This window comes from Chenopodium album, chromosome 27 (genome assembly GCF_948465745.1).
Source record: "Chenopodium album chromosome 27, dcCheAlbu1.1, whole genome shotgun sequence".
Lineage (NCBI taxonomy): Eukaryota > Viridiplantae > Streptophyta > Magnoliopsida > Caryophyllales > Amaranthaceae > Chenopodium > Chenopodium album.
The window spans coordinates 7,943,414-7,961,668 of record NC_137860.1 but is presented as its reverse complement, the minus strand read 5'-3'; the positions used below and the strand labels follow the sequence as shown (position 1 = coordinate 7,961,668).

The following is an 18,255-nucleotide window of genomic DNA, read 5'->3' as shown; positions in this document are numbered from 1 at the left end:
GGGGGAATCTTAAAGCCTTTGTTTGTACTAATACTTTCACCGTTCACTTTTAATTCAACGGTTTGACCAAATAGCTCTCACAATTATTGTCAAACTGTTGCAACTAAGATTGAACATACTTAACATACCAAAGTAATTGTTTTGTATACTTTATTAAAATAAGTTAGCTAATATAATACATTTTGCATTATTTCAACACACAATGAAATGAACTTTGGTCTGTAGAAAATGACCTCTCCATTAAATGTATACATCGATCAAGGTTCGAATATGAAGTGGAAACTTTCATTTTCCCTTTTAGATTGTTACTCCGTCACGATTATGTACTTTTGGTGATTCCAACGGACATCTTTTGTTTTGAATCATATATTTATGGTTTGTTTCATGAAACCATGTTTGTCAATACATTATATTAATCATCACTACAATTATATGCACACGATGCATGATTTGAACTTCTAAATTTATATGCACCATACATTTCTAAAGATTAAGTAAATTTAAGTGCATTTTAAGTGGATACAACTGTACTTAATGGTTTGTATAATAAAGATATCTTTATCAATAAGTAAAATATATATTTATTTATTTTTTTTCCAAAAAAAAAAAAAAAAAAAAAAAAAAAAAAAAAAAAAAAAAAAGAGGTATTACAAAAAAAAAAAAAAAACAAAAAAGTGAACACCTTAAAATTAAACATTAAAACAAATCTAACATCTTCTCATGATACTATGTTTATTTTTATTTTATTTTTCCAAAGAGATACCAAAGACAGTCAAAAGTAGATTACATGAATACAATAAATAAACGGGACATTTGAAAGACAATGGAGGAAGCAATACTTTCATTTATTCTGCTTGTTGATACAATGACATACTGACATGGTGTCAACCCCGACAATACATGTATGTCAAGGCTGAGTCATACAAACTGTACAATGGTTTAATTCACTAGTACCTGATACAGTATTCAGATCATGTCGAACTCAACCATGCTAAACTGCCAAAATTATTCAACACAAGGAGGAGCTACTCGAAGAAGTGTCAAAGTCCCAACGATAATCACAATGGCAATAGATAGTGATCTTGGCCAGGCTTAAGCACAATAGTATGTTCATTTCTAGTCCGATTTTTGCATGTCTTCTTCTGTTTTCCAAACTACGTCCTCTAATGAGCTAGAAAGTTTTTTATAGAACTGCAAAAAGATGATAACGATGAACAAGTAAACCAACAGACCAGGCCAGGCACTAGTGACCTTTTGCAAGTATACTTTCAGTTTATAGAAGTTCCATGATGCTACAAATAATATACTATTAAAAAATATTAAATTGTGTGGAAATATTGTCACTATCCTACAATGATAATAGTCTAATATTGAATTTTCAAGACAACTTACAGTGAATATACACAAAATATACTTCTATCAAAATGTCTTTACATATATTGTAAGGTTTCCTAATATAATTACAACTCTCATAGCAGAAAAATTACCCTAAACCTTTAATGAGAATATCTTATCTATTTCCTATCAACTAAAATAATTATGCAATTTTACATGAATGGTGAGAAATTTAAACACCACAACTATTATACAGAGTACTCTTGTAAAATCTATACCTACTACGAGTACTACCTAGTCTATAAAATCACAAACCCAAAGGGACACCCGGCTTCTAATATCTTCCCATTTTTAGAAAATATAAAGAAAGATGCAATGAAGATCATTGATAGTTGTTTGTTTTATTCTCTCCCCTTTTCATCTCATTTTCACTTTTTCCCCCACCTTCCCAAGTTCCCCTTCCCTCCCTCTCTCAATTTTTTTTTTGTCTTTCACCCTTCATGAAACTAGTTCCACTCTATATCCTTAAGTATGAGCAGTTGAGACAATATGACAACTAAACCTGAACGGACAGGCAAAAACAATAGAACGAAAAAGCAAACCTTGTGAAATTCCAAGGTATCTCCCTTGGCTTTTCTAAGCTCCACCAGATGAAGGGATGGGGCAACTTGCAGTACCTATAACAAAGAAAGGCATATAAATGAGATTATCATACAGAGGATTTTCTCAAGTCAGCATACTCAGTTACCATTTTTACTACCTCTGTAGCGACATTGAGGTTTCCCTTCCGACCAGCTTTCACATTTTCAAGTCTCATCTGAAATACAAGTAAACTAGTGTCAAATCAAAATTTTGATAACCCACAACCACCTCAGTTCTGCTAGCATCAACCCCTTTATCTGTCAGAAATAGAGGCTTAAATTTTGCATATTGTTTACCTTGTAATTTTTCTTGTGCACATCAAAACCAAGAGGTTTTGCAGCTTCTTCTATCTTTTTAATTATTTCACTGGCAGGGCTACGAGATGTGAATCTTGTTTCTCTTTTAAAAACCTGGTTGAGGACAGAGAATTAAGCATTGTGTGGCAAGGAACCCCTCAATCTGCAAGTGAAGACATGCATCTCCAAGGGACTCCAACTGCACGCAAAGTGTAATGCAAAAGCATACAACACAATTGAACCAGTAGTTTTGACTAAAACAATTGAAACTTTATACTTCCCTGCATTCATCGAAGCATAATATAATAATATCCCACAGGGCATACTATTTTACTGGCATAGTCAAGAATTGATGAGCAATTTTTTACATTATCTTCCTTGTCTACCCCAACTACCCTCACACATAAAGAATATACTCCCTCCGTCCCTTATTTTTTTGCCCCAATTTCCTTTTTAGTCCGTCTAATTTTGCCCCATTCTATTTTTAGACATATGGGTCCACACCTTTACTCTCACAGCCACTCCATTAACCCCACCACTTTTCTCTCTCATCACTTTTTTCCCAACCATAAATTAAAGTAACATTACACTATGGGGCAAAAAATAAGGGACGGAGGGAGTAGCATTTTGTCTACAAAAGAATGATAATCTGCATATGATCAACTACATATTAGATGTCTAATATTCTAATCTCCATTTAAAAGATGGACAAAAACAGGAGAAAGGAAAACCTGATCTGTATCAAAAAGACTTCCTAGGTTTAGCCCTTTTGACATGTTTATCAAGTCAAATGCGTTCATGGAAGTTGGCTTTTCTCTCTTCTCAGTCACATGATGTTCCTGTTGAAAAGAAAGTAACATATCAGTACAAGCCATAAATTAACAGGCACAAAGTCTAGATTCTACATGTTGACTGAACTTACTTCTGCGTCCTGGAAAACAGCATCTACATCATCCAAGCTAGTATCATCTTCATCATAAAAAACAGGAGGTTTATAATCTACTTTGAACCACTCGTCTTCTAGAATTTCTGGGATAGTTATACGCTGCCAAGTATAAATAAAATGCATCGAGTCACTATAATTGAGTAAGCACAAATACAAGAAAAGAAAATGTATCATAAAGAAAATCTCACAGTTACAGGATTGGGCTTCTTACGAAAGAAATTTTAATACACATTGACATTTAACGAATCTCAAAGAAGACACTCAAAGAAAACAAAGTTCATAGGTTTAATTAGGATATACAAAGCAATAGAGCTCACTGTCATAGGATTGGGATCCAAGATCCGCGTAATAAATTTCCTCATACTAAAAGACATCCAAGGGGGGCAGGTAAATTCAGCTACTGAGATCTGCACATTGAGACGGTAAAAATAAATAAATAAAAATAAATAAAAAATTCAAGATGCAGACTAGGAAAAACATGGAAGACCAATTAAATATAATTACATAAACTTGCTCACTTTGTTATATAGGTTCATAAGATTAGAATCATCAAAAGGCAAGTAACCTGCGAGCAAAACAAATAAAATAACACCACACGACCACACATCTGCTGTTGCCCCGTCATACCCTCGGTCATTAAGGACCTATAATGCATAGGTTTAGAGAAAAGCCCGTAAGCTACTACAAAAATGTACAAATACGTAAGCACAAAATAGCAAGTTGGCATGATAGACAAGTCACCTCTGGAGCAACATAGTTTGGAGTTCCACAAGTTGTATGAAGAAGCCCATCGCCCTGAAAATCAAAGACCATTAAGTGTTTACTTCAATATTTTACATGTTTGTATAACCCTGATTAGTAAATTGCTCTTCAAAGAAGTTAGTGTTTTGTTGTGTTTTTACTTCTTTTCATTCGTTATATACTTACATACCATCACAAATCTGCAATATAAGTGAAATGCAAATAGATTATCCAAAAATCAGAACAATTGGCCTTGAATAAATCACTCCCTGGCCCACAATTACTATATCAGTCCATCAGCATAGTCTCTAACAGCTCACTACCCCATGCCTGGGCTTTAAGTCAGCTTCCAGTATAGTTTAGCATACAAACACTTTATCCTTAGGCTACTTAGGCCTTGTTCTCTTTGCCTGATAATCACTAAACTGAAATTATTATAATCAGTCAAACTGATAATTACTGAGTAAAACTGATTTCTACTGGTTGAAAATGATATTTGCTCATTCACTATTATTATTGTTAAATTTGAAGTTATATTTACTGATCAAAACTGATTTATATAAATTATAAATGATTATAATGGATTTTAGGTTGAAGAGAGCATGACCTTAATCCTGTTTTGTAGATTTTAGGGTCAAATGAGAAAGACATCAAAAGGAAAAGGACGAGACAAATTTATTGTGCATAATACTTAAACTAAATGTGCAGCTTTGTTTAACTGAAATGTGATGCGCATATATTTTGAACAGAATGTGCACATGTAATGTTTATAAATAAACATCACTTTTGAAAAACAAAATATGCACATTTAGTTAACGAAATATGCACATTCATTTAAAAAAAGATATGCATATACATATTTGTTGAATTTAAAAATGGAGTAGATATGACTACCTGGATTTGTTGCTGAGAAATTGCACTTAAGCCAAAGTCAGAAACTTTGAGATTCCCACCTGAATCTAACAACAAATTTTCTGGCTGTGAAAACAAACACAAAAAGATTCAAATTTCAAGATAATAATGATATTTTAGGGTATTGAATTGATTTAAATATAAAAATAACTGCCGAAATGTATATTCCAAAATGTTGCATGTATCAGTAACTTAGTCCAAATTTCTGACTTGTATGTGCTTTATAGCAGTCAGCAGTTCTATTATGCTCACAAGACATTAATTTTTTAAAAATTATCAATAAAAAGTAGAAGTTGATATATTTCAAACAAATTAATGTAGCCCTCCTAACCCCCACAACTTTATATCACATGGACTCGCATCCTTCTGTATCTCACTCTCACTGGAATCTGAAGACACTAGCCACCACAACACCAACAATACCATTTTTCCAACACAACCATCTCCACCCCCACTCGCCGTAACACAATCAGTATCCATCTTTCTCTCTTCTCATCCACAATTTGGATTCCTCTCATCTCTTCCCTTCTTCCCTCTTTACTCCCATAGTCTGCTTAAAAAATTATTAAAAAATTGAAATAGAGAGTGAGAGAGAGGCTCCAAGTACTATGAACAAGAGGAAGAGGAAAAATGACTGATTTTGTGATAGACTGAATTCTACTGATTTAATTAAGCACGATTAATATTATTTTAAGGCTGAAAGCTTGAACATTTGATTGATTAAAGGTTGGATTACATAAAGATAGCCATAACTTGAGGTTATGAATCTCTCAGTAGCTTTAGACTACAAATCTCTCTAGTAGCTTGAGGCTACAAGTCTCTCAAGATGTTCACTCCATTTTATGGATAATCTTCCCACTACTCAAACTACCATACTTATACTAAATGGTCAAGCTGACCTTAAGGCTAACATGTGATACTTAGCTAATTTGGAAAAAACGTAAATAGAACACAAAGAAACTAGCTGCCTTCCTTTCCTTCTCTTCTCCTAAATGGAGTTTGTCTTGTTGCTAAGAAATGCCCCCTGCTGCTGCTGCCCATGCTTGCTTTTCCCTTTGTGCCTCGTATACACCACTAAAGATGGTTGACCAGGCTGGGTTTGACCCAAGTTGAGGTTTGACCCCGGATTGGTGTGTGGGTTACTTAGATCCATGACAGATTCGAGGCATGTCCATGGTGGACACAACGAACATGGTGGGTTCTTGGACATAAGTGGTGAACCTTGGATGGCTGGTTTAGAAAGACACCATGATTATAGAGGGGGTGCGGTGGTTTTTTGTGACATAAATTTCATTCCGTCAAATGTTAACTAATATATTGAATTTTTTTTTTTCTCAGAAAAATAATTTAATACCCTTGAGACCTTGACTACTATAATTTAATCACAAAATTCAAAATTTTGTACTAATTAGCGGAGTGTCTTCAGTTTAAATTGTGCATTTGGGAAACGCTTTTTTATTATTCCAGCAATTTTCCAAGTATTACGTCATACCTTCAGATCTCTATGGTAAACACCCCTGCTATGACAATAGTCCACAGCATTTATCAGCTGCTGAAAATACTTCCTTGCTTCATCTTCCATCATTCGTCCATGGTGCACCTTCAATAATCAATACCAATTAAATGTTTAGTTATAATACAAGCTAAGGTAGGACAACATATCCAAATAATTTAGGGTCTCCAAGTAACCGCAATTTCTAATGTGAAATTAAAATTCAACCGATATAGAAATCACACAATAAATTGTCTTCCAGTAGATGAAATATATTCCCAAGTATCAAGTACACAACAGCAAATTACAAGGTATCACCTGAACAATATTCATAGAGACTTACAATTCTGTCAAAAAGCTCTCCTCCTGTCACATACTCCAAAACAATGTAAATCTTTGTCTTGCTCCCCATCACCTAAAGAATGAACATGTCATTAAAGGAAGCAATGTCCGAAGGATAGAACCAAATTCCAGATATTATGTAGCTACAGCAGAATTGTAAGTACAGCAACACTAGAATATATCTGTCAGTAAGCTAATAATGTCTCATTTTCTTTATTTAGGCACTCAAATAATAATTGCCCAACTCTTCATTCAATGTTACAAGAACACTTGCGAATTACACAGTCTAGTGTGCAAAAAATTTCCACACATTCTCCAAAGTAAAATCAGGACTCCATGAGAACCACAAACCAAAACCAAGCAAAATTAAAAGTTCCCAAGGACCCTAACCATCACAGTATAAAAAAATAATAAAACGGAAAAGAGCAATAAATACTAAGATTGGTAGCAGAGATATACTAAGATAGGTAATCCTGGCTAAATGATCTTCCCTAAATGAACAAAACTCTGATGTCAACTTCTATACAGATAAATGATAGTTTAGAGATATATCTTAACTCTAAAAAGTAAAAACACAACTTTTGTTCGTTTGGCATCACTGTGGTTTTCTGTTTTTTGGTTTTTTGTTTTTAAAAGGTATATTATATATGTCACATAATAAATCAAAAATTATCTAGACTTATTAAAATCATGATAATTTTGAAAACTGACAAAAGAAAAGTGGAAACACCTTTTTCTTGTTTCCTGTTTTTGGTTTTTAGTATTAAAAAAAAAACAGAAAACTGAAAACCAAAAAATGATGCCCCTAGTTTTAATTTCCTGTCTAGCTTTGCATTTACAAAATGAGACTTTTACTAGGGGCAGAGAAAGTAGAAACTCTCCTCTAAAATCATCCCATGCATCAAGGATTCAAGGAGCTTATACAAAAACACATAAAGACATTCAAAATTGAAAAGAGAGAGACACAAGTGTGTGCGAGAGGAGGAGAGAGAGAGAGAGAGACCTCATACAAGCGAACTACATGTGGATGCTTTATTCGCTTCATCGTAGCTATTTCCCGCCTTATCTGCAAGTCAAAGAATTGCAACAATTAACATTGGTGTTTGGTGTCTGGTTAGTATGTTTGGTTGCAAGAAGTACAGGCAAAATGATCCTTTGGAGTTTCATTTCCATGGAAGTGTTCAAAAATGTTTGGCTAACTCCGGGAAGTAGAAACTTCAGGCACAACTTTCACTTACCTAGGGAAAACTAAGTGAGCAATATCGATGTCAGCCAAAGCTTATTTTTGCTTGGTTATCAAGCGAATGAATTGAACTTGAATACGGAAAAAGGTATACTCATTCAAATAAGTTCATGAACTTGTTTAAACAAGTTCGTGAGCTACTCAATTATTTACGTTCATGAACAAGATCATTTATTAATTATTTTGTTGATGAAAAGCTTGTTTGTTGTTTTAACATTAAAAAATTAGTGTATATATTTAATCTAGATCTAACCATGAATGTTGATTTACATTATTTGGCTTGATTTGAGATTTCCAAATATCGAAAGCACAAATCTTATTAATGAACTCGGCTAAGTAATAAAGAAGTCGTTCATGAGCCGTTTCACAAACACTATATAACAAACTAAACAAAGTGAGTTTGAACATGTTCTCGACTTGCCAGGTCATCTCATTTACTCTCATAAGGTTTTAGAAAGTTTTTTTTTTACAATAACTAATACTTTGTATAAAATAAAATAAAAACACTTAAACAGTAAAGCCTATAACAGGAAGTGAAATGGAGAGGTATAATCAAGATACCAACCATATTATGGCTCTGTTGTATACAAATGTATTACTAAATAAGGAAGATCCCTAAAAAAGTATACTTTAGATTCAGTAGCTTTCCCTTGTCTTCTCTTTTTTGGGGTGGGGAAAAGGAGAGGGGGCTTGTTTCAAATCAGTTGCAATATTCACTTCATGCAACTAACAGGTGAAATGAATTATAAAAACAATATAAATTAAAAGCTTGCTAAGATAGAAAACAGAAATATAGAGAGTCAAACCAAGAAATAGATTGAGGGACAACAGAAAGAGAATTTAAGCAAACTAAGACCTGTTCAGACATCTTGTGCTTAAGAACTTTCTCTTTGTCAAGAATTTTAATAGCCACTGGATCCCCAGTTTGAGAATCTCTTGCAAACTTTACTTTGGCGAATGTTCCTTCCCCGATTGTCCTTCCCAACTCATACTTTCCAACCACACGCTTTACTTTAGCTGCACTCATTGTTCAATATCAGGCAATGGCAGACACAGGCTGTTTTTATTTTTTCTGCAGAACAAACAACTATGATTAAGATCAAGATAAAAGCCAAGTAGCCGACAATACAATTACTTCCATGCACAGAAGTTGGAATTGGAGTTCTATAAGTTGAGAAACAAATAACATATTTTATTAAATCATAAACACCAAGTTTTGCATAACTCTGACGGCTTGTTGATCAGTTGTAACAAACAGTGATGATATGAATTATTATGATGCTTTGTAAAGATAGTCACATGCCACTGTCCATGGCATAGGTCAAATGGAACCTCATCCCCAAGCATGTGTTTTCCTTCATTAATTCAATACCACTCGATACAAACTCTAAAGTGATGAGTTCAATGCCAATACTGTTATCTACAATCACCTACCAAATGGGCTGTAAAAAATTTTTGCTTCCAAAAACAGCCTACTAAATACCCCAGTAAGAAATATCATATTTACAGTAATGTCCTGTCTAGTCATTTGAAATTAACACTATCAAAGTTGCCATAGCATGACTGTCTTACATTCTGCGTCAATATAAATATGCATAAATAGATGGGAAATTAGCTTACATCATCAAATGAGTATGGGTCATGAGCGAAGGCTAGTCCAATGGTGCCATGATGGCACTAGAAGGATCTAGTCAGCCTACTCAAAAACAAATTAAGAACATGTCAGGGGAAATCGACCTTTCTTTTGAATATTTATATATACATTCACGTATAGAATGACAGCCATAATAGTATTTTGTGGAGTAGTTTTAAAGGAATTTTCCATCTCAACTTAAACGAATAAATAGCCTAACACTTTAGCCAATTGAGATACTTGCAATTATCAATTTGTCATAATAAAAACATGTATTAACAAGGGAGACACCAAGCAGAAAACCCCTCGAATTAGGAACAGCTATATCGTGATAATACTTTCAGATACTTTATCTTCATCATGCATTGATGACACAGAAAACCACATTGAAGCAAAGTAGATCAATGCTTGGAATACAGACATAATTCTAAACCCCTCCTACATAGCTTTTCAGAGAAACCTTCCGAAAACAAAACTAAAATGGAAGTTGGCTTTCGGAAGGTTTTGTTAAGAACAATATTTTGATCAGTGATAGTACATTAATTGGACATCGAAGCTAATGTGAGTATCCAGCTTAGCCTCAAGAACAATGACATTAAAAACATGGGATCAAACAGTAAGTGAAGCAGACTGATAACATTTCACTTTTGTTATAATAATCAACCCGATTTCGAAACAACTACCAAATCATATCCCAAAACCTAACTAAACACCTTGAAATGCTTGAATTGTGAAGTCCAAATAACCCAATAGAACAAACACAGAAGATACATAAGAAACTGTATACAATTATACAGCATGCATAAATGGCAAACAAACACACAAGTAAAATTATAACAGATCTTGCAAAAAAATTGGTTACCCAAAATTCCAGATAGTAATCAAAAGAAAGCTCACCCACAAAAAACCCAACTAACAAAATCAACTACCAGCATCAAATTCAAGGAAATTAAAGCACAAATTGGGTGAAAATATTAAACACCCATTAACCAAGTTACAAAAAATCAAATACCCAAAAGAGTATATGATTGAATTAGCTGAAATTTTGTACAAAAAGTAAGAAATTAAGGTTGAAACTTACAGTAAATCGTTGTAAAATCTGAGGCAGAGGAAATTGAAGAATGGTGACAAGTTGGGAAGTTTGGCTCTTGGGAGAGTAGTTGGGTCACTGTAGATGGTATGACACTAAGAAGTTGATGAGTATAACAGAGTAATTAAGAAAGACAGAGAATTGGAGAAGACAACAAAAGACTCGGACAGAGAACTAACATGTCCTTTCTTGATTTTAGTAGCATAAAAAACTACTACCCCACTATCATCTCTATCCATATAATTTTTTATTTTATTTAACTCCGTTAGAGACTTAAAATTAGGGCTGGCAAAAAGTGACCCGACCCGAAAACCCGACACGAACCCGACCCGAAAAAAGCGGGTTTGGGTTGAGATTTTTGACCCGAAAACTTAAATGGGTCGACACGAACCCGAACCCGAAATTAAATGGGTTAGGTTAAGGTTGAAAATCTCAACCCGAAAACGACCCACCTAACCCGAAATAAATACCCAAAAAAAAAAAAAAAAAAAAAAAACCTAAAGTTAACCACTTAACCAGCCCAAGCCCATATTTAGGTTCTAATAAACCCTAAAATCCTCACACACCCTCACTCCTCAGCTTCACGTCCCTCACTTCTCACAGCCATAAGCTCTTTCTCTCTCCTATTTCAGTTTTCTCTCTCTTCAACCGTGGAGATCCATTTGCAATTCAAGAACGGGCAGCGGCAGGCAGTTCCTTGACTTCCTAGTTCCTACGCATTAAAATTATGAAGAATGAGAGGTGGCGGCAGCGGTTTTATTGATTGTAGCAAACTATCAACTAGCAAGACCTAAGTTTTAATTAGTGAAATTAAAGGATTTAAGGGTGTGAGGAAGCTGATGTTTGATGATGTTAACAGTACTATTCTCATTTTTTGTTATATGTCCTCTAATTTATGATTTGTAAGGTATGATTTTTAATTAAAAGAAAAAAAAAATTGGGTTGTAATCGTTAATTAGGAATTTAGAATTGTTACCTTGTTTATTTTGGTTTGAAATGAAAACTTATGAACTTTTTTTTACAAAAATCAGTTACAGGACAAAGAAACTTGATTTAGACCACAAACCAAAAAAAAAACAGGTCAATTTCGGGTTGACCCGAACCCAAAAATATCAGGTTCGGGTCAGGATTTCCAACCCGAAAAAGTTAAATGGATCAGGTCAGGTTGGGGGGTTGCTGACCCGAATTTAGGTGACCCGAACACGAACCCGACCCGACCTGATCCATTTGCCAGCCCTACTTAAAATGCCCTTGGGTTTTTTAATTCACACGTTTTAACTTTAGCAATATTCACACTCCTATTGATAACCGTGTTTTATATTTTATACGTAATGAAAAATATAATCATGTGATATTTTATTAGATTCGTCAAGATATATATATATATATTCAAAGTATAAACTTTTTATAATTTTTTCTTATCTGTATTAAATTTGTACATTGGCAAACGTAACTACATAAACGTGTCAACTTAAAAGAAACGGAGGGAAAACATTCACCGTTTCGTAATGATCGAAACAATTTGATTGATACACGTGTCAATGCCAACTTTAATCTTTACTATTTTTGGATTACATAATGTGTAGTTCAAAATACATTTCATGAAAAAATACGTTTCTTATATACTAATTAAAATATAGTGAAATCAAAATAAGTTGTGAATAAAGCAAAAATTTATTATTTTGAAATGGAGGTAGTATTATACAATTACACTCTCTCCTTTTGTTTAATTGTTTGTCATATTTGAATTTTTTTGAGAATTCAAAGCTTATGAAATCTACTTGTAGTATGTAAAGGATAGATATTACAGTCTTGCATGAAAGTATTAGCACTGGTGACATTCTTCACAAACACAGATAGTCCCTTGTGGCACCTGTTTTGGGTGTTTTTGTCCCTCGGGAGAGTTACGTCACAAAGTCTGGTCCAGCTCGAGCTGTACCTACAAAAACACGGAGACTCCGGATGTTGGAGCTCCGCCTCTGAAGATCAAGTTAGAACTTGAAAGAGAATAAAGAGGTGCGGAAATTTAGGTGGGGATCTTCTCGGATTCCGAGATCAGGTGTTCTCTGATGAGAAAGAAAGTGGGTGTAATAAATGATTGAATCTATCCCCAAAATGGAGGAATATCTCCCTATTTATAGGGTCGTTGGGAAAAGTGCCCCTCCCTAGGTCACTCTGACTTAGTTTTGGTGGGCTGCGCCGCAAAGTGCAGATTTCTCGGGAATAGGGCCTTTGAAGGCCGTAATTCTGATTGTTTTCTTAGGTTGCCACGTATCAGCTGGTGATTGGCCTATGGTGACCTGCCAAGGCTTGACACGTGGGCCTCTCTCAATGGTCCACATGTCTAGGGTATTTTTACCCTAAACATTTGCCCCTCAAGGGTGATGTGGCGGGCCACGTGGCGCCTATGTCATGTGTTCCCCCGTGAGAGGTGAACAGTAAAAACGACTAGTAGAATTCCGGGGTGTGACGGGGATGCCCCCGTTTTACCCCTCTATAAATAGAGTTTTACCCCCCCTCCTCTCACTATTTTCATAACTTGAGTCTTTTTAGAGAGAGAAAGAGAGATTCTAGTGAGAGATACTCTAATCCCGCCTGCATCATTTCCGAGTGCGTTCTTTGGCAACACCTGGTCACCGTCTGTAGCAGTTTTCATATTTTTCAGAGCTAAAGTAAGGTAACCTCCTGTACCCTTTTTCAGCTTTTCTCTTCATTTCCGTCTGTATACATATTCTTCGAAAATAAAAAAAAATGGACTCTCCATCCATACACTCGTCATTACCTAGAACATTCAGCCGATCTTCTGGTACGGCTAAATCTAGAACCGGGGGTGCCTTTTCTGGACTATCGGAACTGCTTTACTCATCTCCAAATTCCTCCCTCTCTGTGTCTGTGCAGGACACAATGGCAAGGGTGAAATAGACAGCTGTTAAGCCCAGATGGCGGCGCGCTAGGGAAGTGCCCGCGGATGAGGTTATTCGCGATGAGGACTATGAGAGTCAGGATGAGAAAGACGGTTCCTCATATGGTGCCCCCTCTTCCCCAAATAACAGAAGTGTCAGGGAGGCAGGCGGCGAGAATGCCGCCTCCTCTCGAGAGTCAGAAGATGAGTCAGGCGGTGGAGAGGCCGTGGAAAGATCAAGAGCAGAGGCGTCTGGCTCTGATCAAGACAATTTCGCGGCTGATCGCCAGCAACCGGTTAAGACATCGGCTTTCCCTGACCCCAGAAAGACAAGGATGCTTTAGCCGGCCTTAGCTTGCTGAAGAGTGGCTTTGAAGCCTTCAAGGAGAGACACCCCTTTAGAGAGGGGTGGCAAATAGAAGTTCCGCTTGGGGTTGCGGTGATGGCATTGGGGGACGACATAGAGAATGCAGACAACTATTTCGTCTGCTATGAGGTGGTAATAGAAGCTGGCCTCCGCTTCCCTCTTCACACGGGGATCAGAAAAATACTGAAGGGGTATGACTTGGGCGTCTGGCAGCTCACCCCAAACTCTTGGGTCAATAATCTGAGCTATATTGCTACCTGCAAGTTTTAGAATTTAGAACCCAGCTTCTCTGCCTTTGCTCACATGCACTACCTGAGTAAGGCCCTAGGCGGTTATGGAGCATGGTATACTCTTACCACCCTCCCCGAGTACCTGATGACCTTGGACAAAGTGTCGAAATGGACCGGCTGGAAGGAGAAATTTTATCTAATCTCCGCTCCAAGGCTGAGTTACAACCGGACCCTACGCCGGTACAATAAGGAGCCGGCTCTCCTGGGCAGGAAATGTGCCCTCCCTCGTATCTCTTCTAAGGCATACGAACAAATAATGGAGTCGGAGTTCTTCAAAACCACAACTGAGCCCTTGGGGGATGGGACTCAGATAGTCACCAATTTAAACATCATAGAACATCAATGTCATCAAATTAGCCAATTTCAAACAGATCGAACAAAAATCAAATTAAACAATTCAAACAGAACATAACTATTAAATGAAAACTTGAAAAGTGAAGTGGAAAATGAGTACACATCTAAGAAGAAGAGAATCAGGATGACGTGGGGTGAACTAGGTCGTTGGACTAATCCTCCCTAAGCCAAACAAAATTTATAAACACTTAACTAACCTAAATACAAGTATAGAGGTAAGTCAAGGGTCGAACCCAAAGGAACGGTAATGTCTAAGTGCTTCCAATTATGTGCCTAAGCTAGGTCGAAGTCTAGGGATAAAAGGGTGACACTAACAACTACTTAAACGAAGACACCAAACAAATAGGAATCAATATAATGAAACACTAGGGTTTAGGATCCACATATATTAGCAATGAACATAGCAAATTGGGATAGGAAGTTGACTAAGTCGAGTGATGCGAGGGAAGGTCGATTATGCAATCAAAAGAGCATATCAAGCTATTTTCCTAGAGGTCTAACTAGCGTCAACTACGAGAAACTCTAGCTAGGAACGTCACAAGACACCTCAATCGATAAATGCAAGCCACAAATCAATTGTCTGTATCAATGTGAACCTACAATGCAATCTAGCATGATTAACTAGGTTGATCACTCCTACCTAAACATACACATGCACATAATCAATCAACCTATTTAATCACATCATCAACTCCATCAATTTCCCCCAATTCACATCAATCCATCACATCATATAAGCTTCACCATCACCCTAGCAAGCAACTACTCTAACAACATCATCAAATCAACAAACAACTCATGAAATCAAGAATCAACGATCTAAGAAGAACATTTACTCTAATCAAACATCAAAGATCAAAATCAAATCAAATCTAATCAAACAAACATGAAATAACTAATCAAAACAATAAATGAGATAGAGTTAGAAATGCTCATTGATAATAGAGAAGATCTCCAACACAATTATCACCATTGAATCTTCAATATCTCAATCACCATTGAAATTCCTCATTTTCTCTCTCTAAAATCTACTCCTAAACTAACCCTAAAACTAGAGAGAGAAGCTCTCAACTAAGCTAAGAATATGATCAAAATCTAATATGAAAACTTGCCCCAAAAATCGGGTTACAATGATATTTATAGAAGCGCGAAAACACCAAAAACCGAGCAACAAATACCCAGGAAGGCGCGCCCGCGCCCGCTAGTGGTGCGCCCGCGTCACCTAGTGGTGCGCCCGCGCCTCACTAGGTTTTTCCAACTTTCTCGCGGCTTCGTGCGTTCGTTAAGTTCTTCGAGTGGGCGCACGATAATGATGATGATGAACACTAAAAGTGGCAGTAGCTAATGCTCTTGATTAGTGGGTTCACCACTTCTTCATGGTAGCACGACATGAGAGCGCAAGAGCTAAGACTTGGAATTTCCACCTCCTTGCATCTTGAGCTTTCCAATTGCCATGAGCTTGCTCCAAAAGCTTCCTCCACCTTAGTAAATCACCAATATCAAGACCCGAACCTCGTACAATACCTACAACCACGGAAATAGAGAAAATAAAGGAGAAAATACTATAAACCAACGAAATGCACAAAAGCTACAAAATAAGAGAGGAAAGGTAAAACTAAGCAACAAAGCATAAAACTAAGCATTTATTAAGCAAGAAAGCTATGAAAAGAGGATGAAAACAACCTAAATACTCATCAAATGGGTGCCATTTATGACACCCATCACAGGAAAAGATAAGTGAAATTTATTAACAGAACGAAAGTGAAATTAATACAAAGAAGAGAAGCAAAAAATGAGAATTCTTACCTTTGAGTGACTGAGAGAGGAGATAGTGAGGGAACGCGAACACGAGCGGTGCTGCGGCGGTGAACTGGTGGTGATCTGAGGAAGCACGAAACCACAAACACAAGCGGCGGTGAGAAACGAGATCTGCGGGAGCACGAACACAAGCGAACTGATGGTGATAGACGTTGACCGGATATGTGGTGACTGGACTGAGGAAGGTGGTGGTCGGAGCTAGTGAGATGGTGAGGGAGAAAGGGGGGAAATTTTAGAGGATTAGGGTTTGGTGAGGAATGTGCCGCAGAAGAGGGGAAAGAAGACTGGGAAAAGAGGGGAGTATTTTAGGGCTTCAGTATCTATACGTAGGTGTGGACACCTAAAAATGTCTCCCCAAAACCAAACCCGATGATGAACAACCTTTCACCGCCGTTATTGGTCGGGTTGAGTATTTATTCTTTGGAGTGCTTAAATCCATGTTCTATCCAATACATTTCATAAACCAATCCATTTCCTAGCTCATTTCCCTAAACCATAACCTATTTTCCACTTTTCGTATCCACATCACAAAACCAGGCTGAACTGATTTTATGGCTATATAATTTTGATCCAATAACTTTTTGGTTAAATAGTAATTTCAATAAGCTTTCCAACAATATATCATAAGCCCAATTCCGATTTAAAACGAAGAAGATATGAGGCAAACACTAAACTCGGTCCAAAACTGACACCCTTCTACTAAAACGGTCATATCTTAAAATCTACATATGATTTTTACCTGATTCTAATTAGGTTGGAAAGTAGACTGATAAGATTTCCAATGATATATTATATGCCTTATTTCGAGTTACGGATCAAAAGTTATGATGATTTTAAAAACGCGCAAAAAACTGGAGTTACCGCGCAGCAGCCAAAATGCCGCGACGCGGCAAATGCTGACGTGTCACGGTGCATATTGCCATGACACGGTGCCCCCTTTGTGTAATTCTACCTTTTCTTCACGCGTTTAATCCACTGTGTCACGGGAATATTGTCGCGTCACGAGATTTTGCACCGTGTCACGGTACTACTTCCCGTGTCACGGTGCCCATTACGTGACACGGGGATGTTCCGTGTAATTTCTGCGTACTTTTTTTTTACCGTGACACGGTATACAATACCGTGCCACAGTGGATACCGCCGTGTCACGGTACGTGCGGAATCTTCTCGTGTCTTTTCCGCATAAACCCTTCACGCGTTTTTACTCCGTAGGTCAAATATGTCCCGCGTCACACTAATTTTCCCCCGTGACATGGTAAAATATGCCGTGTTGCGGTAGCCTTTTTTAGGGTTTTTATCCCTTTCTAGGGTTCCGTATTTCCCGTGTCATTTTTCACGCGCAAACCCCCCGCGTCACACAACTGCTCCCCGCGTCACACAAGTTTCCCCCGTGTCACGGTAGGGTTTTTAGGGTTTTTATCCATTTTTTAGGGTTCGTGTGTTCCCTACTCATTTCCTTATAAATACCCCCTCCTCTCTACAGTTTGGGGCACAAAAAATCATTCTCTCTCTCCTTACACCAAAAATCATTCTCTTCTCCCTTTTTAGCCTAAATTCTAGCCACTCTATTCTCTCATAATACATCCTTAAGCACTCCAAGGAGTCTATACTTGACCCGAGGTTCTATACTTAAAGCAAGGCATGAAGAGTACAAATAACTGAGGGTTTGGACCAAATCAACTCTACTTTTTATTTAATTTAATTTCAATTTGATTTATTTTTATTGAAGTTACTAACTATTTATTCATGATGTAGCAATTCAAGGAAACGCGGAAAGTGAGTAATTAATCACTAAATTACTTTTATGTTTATTCTTATTGCTAGTACCATGATTAGGGTTATGTTTTGATTT

General features: G+C 36.7%; 1 protein-coding gene across 2 annotated transcripts; it reads right to left on the bottom strand.

Annotated features, from left to right (window-relative positions):
• Positions 1 to 812: 812 nt before the first annotated feature.
• LOC145619165 (CBL-interacting protein kinase 32-like) lies at positions 813 to 10,843 on the bottom strand. Of its 2 annotated transcripts, XM_081673795.1 has the most exons (16): positions 10,664 to 10,843; positions 9,570 to 9,645; positions 8,806 to 9,021; positions 7,710 to 7,772; positions 6,708 to 6,779; positions 6,365 to 6,472; positions 4,855 to 4,938; positions 3,961 to 4,014; positions 3,738 to 3,863; positions 3,537 to 3,626; positions 3,196 to 3,318; positions 3,005 to 3,112; positions 2,274 to 2,387; positions 2,096 to 2,152; positions 1,938 to 2,012; positions 813 to 1,191 (listed from the first exon to the last, which is right to left on the bottom strand). In XM_081673795.1, the coding sequence occupies exons 3-16, from the start codon at positions 8,974 to 8,976 to the stop codon at positions 1,117 to 1,119; spliced, it is 1,320 nt and encodes a 439-aa protein (XP_081529921.1). In that variant the 5' UTR covers positions 8,977 to 9,021; positions 9,570 to 9,645; positions 10,664 to 10,843; the 3' UTR covers positions 813 to 1,116. The 2 variants fall into 2 exon arrangements, with proteins under 2 accessions (XP_081529921.1, XP_081529920.1); XM_081673794.1 differs by lacking the exon at positions 9,570 to 9,645.
• Between the last annotated feature and the right edge of the window lie 7,412 nt (positions 10,844 to 18,255).

Excerpts from the sequence above, each read along its gene's own strand:
- LOC145619165 (XM_081673795.1), bottom strand. The coding sequence starts at position 8,976 with ATGAGTGCAGCTAAAGTAAAGCGTGTGGTTGGAAAGTATGAGTTGGGA. Across the intron at positions 3,864-3,960 it reads CAAACTATGTTGCTCCAGAG|GTCCTTAATGACCGAGGGTA; the intron begins GTGACTTGTCTA and ends TATGCATTATAG. Across the intron at positions 1,192-1,937 it reads ATACCTTGGAATTTCACAAG|TTCTATAAAAAACTTTCTAG; the intron begins GTTTGCTTTTTC and ends ATCTTTTTGCAG.